The 6,000-nt window shown below is 49.3% G+C and overlaps 1 protein-coding gene across 1 annotated transcript in view; it reads left to right on the top strand.

Moving 5' to 3' along the window:
- The first annotated feature begins 1,040 nt into the window (after positions 1-1,040).
- ARHGEF9 (Cdc42 guanine nucleotide exchange factor 9) overlaps positions 1,041-6,000 on the top strand; it is a 161,871-nt gene continuing 156,911 nt past the window's right edge. The window contains exon 1 of the mRNA XM_035541829.2: positions 1,041-1,132. Within this exon, the coding sequence (XP_035397722.1) occupies positions 1,046-1,132 (87 nt within the window). The 5' untranslated portion in view covers positions 1,041-1,045. The remainder of the gene's footprint in view (positions 1,133-6,000) is intronic.

Raw genomic sequence — 6,000 nt, 5'->3', positions numbered from 1 at the left:
CCAGCTGCCAGAGCTCTCAGGTGACTCTGTCACTGTGCTCAATGCTAAAGAAACCTCTAAGGATGTAATTGAAACTCCACAGACAGATTTGATGAAAGAACCTGAGGACTTTCTCAGTGCTGTGGAGCACGAACTCTTGGAGAGGCACTCTAAATTACACATGGACGATAAGCCACGTTCTGAAGATCTTGCTGTGAAAAATCTGGATTCTGAGGAGCTGGGCCTTTCTCCAGCTGTTAGTGGTGACTTTTCTGTAGTGAACACTAAGGCTCTGATCCACCTGCCACAGGTGACTCTGCCTGAACTTGATGCTGATGATGTGTCTTGTGCTTCAGTAGTTTCTGAAGAGGTGGCTTCATCTGCAGCCGCAGCAGAGGAGTTTTTGAGGACAGAAATGGATATGCAGGACCCAAGAAATTCTGATTTGCCTTTGCAGGACATGTCTAGAGATGACGTGAAGATTCAAGACTTGGTCAGTACTCTGGAGAAGGCACAGGATGTGGGCATGGATGGGCCACGTTCTGAAGATCTTGCTGTGAATAATCTGGATACTGAGGAGCTGTACCTTTCTCCAGCTGTTAGTGGTGACTTTTCTGTAGTGAATACTACAGCTCTGATCCACCTGCCACAGGTGACTTTGCCTGAACTTGAAGCTGATGATGTGTCTTGTGCTTCGGTAGTTTCTGAAGAGGTAGCTTCATCTGCAGCTGCTGCAGAGGAGTTTTTGAGGACAGAAGTGGATATGCAGGACCCGAGAAATCCTGACTTGCCTTTGCAGGACATGTCTGGAGATGACGTGAAGATTCAAGACTTGGTCAGTACTCCGGAGAAGGTGCAGGATGTGGGCATGGACGGGCCACGTTCTGAAGATCTTCCTGTGAATAATCTGGATACTGAGGAGCTGTGCCTTTCTCCAGTTGTTAATGGTGATTTTTCTGTAGAGGCTTGTTCAAAATATTCTACAGGTGAACAAGCGGTTGTCAGGCCTACTGATCACAGCGTGAAAAAGCACAGAGGAAGTTCAGTTGTAGAACAAAATGCTGTAATGCTTCATGACAAAGGAGAATACTTTCACTGCAGTGACTACTGCCCTTCATTGTATATGACCTCCGGACTGTGCAAGGAAGGAGAGGTATTAGTAAACTTTTAATAACGTTTTCCATAAGACCATATTGTTACTGTACTACTTACGAAGACGGTTTGCTCCTCAAACCGGTTTTATATCTTGGAATTTTCAGTTAATTAGACCATCATACGAATGATGACAGTACATACAGCATTTATATCAGTCTTAAAGGAGGCATCTGCCTGGTATTTGCCTGGGCTGTTAGTGTTAATCGCCAGAGCTGCTCCACTTATGACTCTTTGGCCATTTCATATCAGTGCCTTTAGAAGCGGGCTGTAACAGATGTTTATATATTTCTAGGCACTAACTTTAGATTTTCTTTTTCTCTGCATTTCATTCATTTGAAGTAGAAACCTGCAACAAGAGTGCTTGCTTTTGGCAAATTTAGATCTTGTAAGTCTGGAGTGAACAAATGGCATTCCTCAATTGCACTATGGTCCTTGTGTTTTCTTACCTAAAAAAGTAGTATTGGTGGTGACAGTTGATTTTTATTAGGTGATGCTTGTTACACTGCCACATCTAGAATACCACGCAAAGTGCTGGCATGCAGTGTAAGAACAGAAAAGAAATTTGGACCATATCTTGTAGAGCTCATCGTTTCCCTGGAAGATCTAAATGAGCTCTCCCTTCTCCAAGCCTGTCAGAAGCTATATGGCCTCAATAAATTGGTGCAGAGCCTGTGGCAGAAAGGCTTGCTTAGGAGCTGGGTGTATAATTTGAGTAAAATGCTTTCCTAAAGTGACTACATGCTGACTTAGGGTCTGGTCAGAGCTGCCTTGCATCTGCTTCTACACAGAATGACAGCAGTGTTAAATACCTAGCCCAAAGTGAAAGGTCGGTAATGGTGGTGGCTCTAGTTACGGCAGTGTATTCCCATTTGTTAAAAACGAGTCTTTTAAAGCCAAATTGTCATATCGTTGAAGTGGACATCGTATTTTGGACTAGGTTCTGGGTATTACAAATCTGTGTTGTCCAGCTTGGCGATGCTAGGAAGCCTCTTAAGTCCCACGGATAGGGGAGTCATACATGAAAAGGCCTCCTGAAGTCAGCAGACTCCCCCATTAACTCTCATCCCCTTTCTGTAGCATCTGCACACATACCTCTTTGTATGGAGCAGAAATCTGTTAGTGGTGGCAGTCATGGCAGCTGTGCCAGCTCACGTGCCAGCATGGCGCAGCCTTGTTTCTCGGGGGTGAGGCAGTTTTATGCCCTGCTCTGCTGCTGAAGGCTCTGCTGAGGCTCACATCAGTCTGTGCTGGTTGTAGGAATGGTATGGGGTTGTGGACAAATGGTAGGATTGAACATGAAGCCCAGTTGTTTTCTTTGGGGTCCCTGCTGTCTGATGCTGAAATGACGACTTTTTTTTAAAGTGCCAGGTAGGGAAATCAGGGCAACTCATGAAGAACTTATAGAATCGTAGACTCATAGAATATCCCGAGTTGGAAGGTACCCGTAAGGATCATTGAATCCAACTCCTGGCACCACATAGGTCTACACAAAAATTCAGACCATGTGACTAAGTGCACAGTCCAAACGCTTCTTAAACTCTGACAGGCTTGGAGCAGTGACTGCTTCCCTGGGAGCCTGTTCCAGTGTGCGACAACCCTCTTCCTGATATCCGGCCTAAACCTCCCCTGCCTCAGCTTCACACCGTTCCCGCGGGTCCTGTCACTGGTCACTAAAGAGAATAGGTCAGCGCCTGCCCCTCCTCTGCCCCTCGTGAGGAAGCTGTAGTCCACAATGAGGTCTCCCCTCAGCCTCCTCTTCTCCAGGCTGAACAGGCCCAGTGACCTCAGCAGCCGCTCCTCATACGTCTTCCCCTCTAGGCCCTTCACCATCTTCGTCGCCCTCCTCTGGACACTCTCCAACAGTTCAATGTCCTTTTTGTGCTGTGGTGCCCAGAACTGCACACAGTGCTCGAGGTGAGGCCGCACCAGCGCAGAGCAGAGCGGGACAATCCCTTCCCTCGACCGGCTAGCGATGCCGTGCTTGATGCACCCCAGGGTACGCTTGGCCCTCCTGGCTGCCAGGGCACACTGCTGGCTCATGTTCAGCTTGCTGTCAACCACAGCCCCCAGATCCCTCTCTGCAGGGCTGCTCTCCAGCGTCTCGTCACCCAGTCTGTACGTATAGCCGGGGTTGCCCCGTCCCAGGTGCAGGACCCGGCACTTGCTCTTGTTAAACTTCATGTGGTTGGTGATCGCCCAGCTCTCCAATCTGTCTAGATCTCTCTGCAAGGCGTTTCCACCCTCAACAGGGTCAACGGCTCCTCCAAGTTTAGTGTCATCAGCAAATTTGCTCAAAACACTTTCTAGTCCTACATCCAAATCATTTATAAACACATTGAAGTGAACTGGCCCTAAAATGGAGCCTTGGGGGATCCCACTAGTGACTGTCCGCCAGCCAGATATGGCCCCATTTACCACAGCCCTTTGAGCCCTGCCCGTCAGCCAATTGCTCACCCATCGTATGATGTTTTTGTTTAATTGTATGCTGGACATTTTGTCCAGTAGGATCCTATGGGAAACCGTGTCAAAAGCTTTACTGAAATCCAAAAAGATCACATCAGCTGGTTTCCCTTGATTGACTAGATGGGTGACCTTATTATAAAAGAAAATCAAGTTAGTCAAACAGGACCTACCCCTCGTGCACCCGTGTTGGCTGGGACCAATGACTGCATTGTCCCACAGGTGCACTTCTATAACTTCAAGGATAATCTTCTCCATAATTTTACCAGACACTGACGTGAGACTGACAAACCTGTAATTGCCAGGGTCTTCTTTCTTGCCCGTCTTGAAAATTGGTACAACATTTGCCGGCTTCCAGTCTACTGGGACCTTCCAGATTCCCAAGACCGCTGAAAAATAATTGAGAGAGGTCCTGCGATGACGTCAGCCAGCTCTCTGAGCACCCTGGGGTGAATCCCATCTGGACCCATGGACTTGTATGGATCCAGGTGGAGCAGCAAATCCCACACACGTTCAGGATTGGTTGGGAGTTTATCATTCCCACTGTCACGGTCCTACAGCTCAGGGCACCTGAGGTCCCGAAGCCCATCATCAGCATTGAAGACAGAGGCAAAGAAGGCATTAAATGTCTCTGCTTTGCCTATGTCCTTGTCAGTGAGGTGACCTTCCCCATCAAGTAGCAGACCTTTGTTTTCTTTGCTCCTCCTTTTTCTGTTCACATATTTAAAAAAAACCTTTTTATTGTCTCCCACAGACCTGGCCAGCTTCAACTCTAACTGGGCATTGGCCGCACGAATTTTTTCCCTACAAGCATGAACAGCGTCCCTGTATTCCTTCCATGTTGCCTGACGCTGCTTCCAGCAGCTGTACACTTTCGTCTTCTGCCTAAGCTCCAGCAGAAGATCCCTGGTCAGCCAGGCTGGCCTTCTGCCCCGCCTGCTTGACTTCTGAAATTTTGGAATTGCCTGATCCTGTGCTTTTAGGAGGCAATGACTTCCCTGTGGGTTGGGTCTGGACGGCATATCGGGCCCTCTGACCGTTTCAGAAGGGAGTCCCCCATGACAATAACCCTTCTTTCTTTCTTGACAGAAGATGTAGTGACGCGGGGGGTAGATTGCCTTGCCTTAGGCACCCCTTCCAACCGGGATGGGCTTTCGTCTACATCGTTGTTTTGACTGTCATGTTCTAGAGCCTCATACCTGTTGTATAAGGGTAGATGGGAAGGCAAGGTGGGCAGGGAGAGGGCTCGCCTACCACCCCTAGCAGAAACCTGCTTCCATTCCCCCCCTTGGCCTAGGTCCCCTCCTATTGCCTGGTGGGATGGAAGAACTTTTGTCTTCTGTGTAGCAGGAGACACTTGTGTTGTGGCAGGCTTGTGAGTCTGTCTCAGGGAGGGCAGAGTGTGCTTCCACCAGTCAATTTCTCTCTCTGACTCCCTGATGCTCCTCAGCCTACTCACCTCCTCCTGAAGCTCCACCACCAGGCTGAGCAAGTCTTCAACCAGGGCACACCTCCCACAGGCACACCCACCGCTGCTGCTGTCGGACACCGACAGAAGACCCGGGCATACCCTGCAGCCCAAGACCTGGACAGCTGCGTGTTTCCCTGAGACCTCCAGCTGGGTAGCCACATCGGTGACTGTGGCTGGAGAGGCTGCAAGAGTATGCGGAGGCCGTGTTTTTCTACCTGGTGGATACCGTGGCCAGGCTCTTCACGAGCAGGTTACAACCAGCATTGGGGAAGACCGCTGGAAAAGTGCGGTGAGGGAGCCCTTCCTGCTCGCCCTGACATGCCACATCCTGATCGCCGCGCTCCCTAGGGGCTGCCTTTGTACAGCCAGGCCCTGGCGGCAACCTCAGCTGCCTTGAGTGGCCTCGATGCAGGAAGAAAAGCCCTACCCGCCTCGATCCCCTGCTCTGCTGCAGAACGCGTCTGCCCCTTGAATCCCTTCAAGAACCCTGTCCTTGGAGAGGGTTTGTGGGGGATTTGATACCTGCTTTGTGAATGGCACGAGGAACAGTTGCAAAATATGCACCTGACTTTTTCGTAAGACATCAATTTAGGATTTGTAGGAACTCAGGTTTCTCTGAAACATGGTTTTGGCTTATTGCCATTAGAGAGATTCCCCCTGGCCACCTCGGGGGCGTGCACAGGCACTGAGCACTGCAGAGCAGCTCCCTTGCATTTTCCCTCTTGCAGTGAAGGTGCAGGAAGCTTTTCACTGCAGTCTTACTCTGCCCTCTGCTGTCTATTTGTGAAATACGGCTCTATTTTTTAAGGAAGAAAACGCCTTATTTTTATCCCTAGGATTTTGATTTTTATCCGCAGGAGGTTTACAGTCTGCATCTTACTGCTGGCTGTTGTGTCCCCGTGTAGAAATGTCCCTGCTTAGTTCTGAGATGCCAT

The sequence above is a fragment of the Cygnus atratus genome, chromosome 13 (genome assembly GCF_013377495.2).
Source record: "Cygnus atratus isolate AKBS03 ecotype Queensland, Australia chromosome 13, CAtr_DNAZoo_HiC_assembly, whole genome shotgun sequence".
NCBI lineage: Eukaryota > Metazoa > Chordata > Aves > Anseriformes > Anatidae > Cygnus > Cygnus atratus.
Note: the sequence above shows the minus strand (reverse complement) of the source record. Positions and strands in the feature narration are given on the sequence as shown.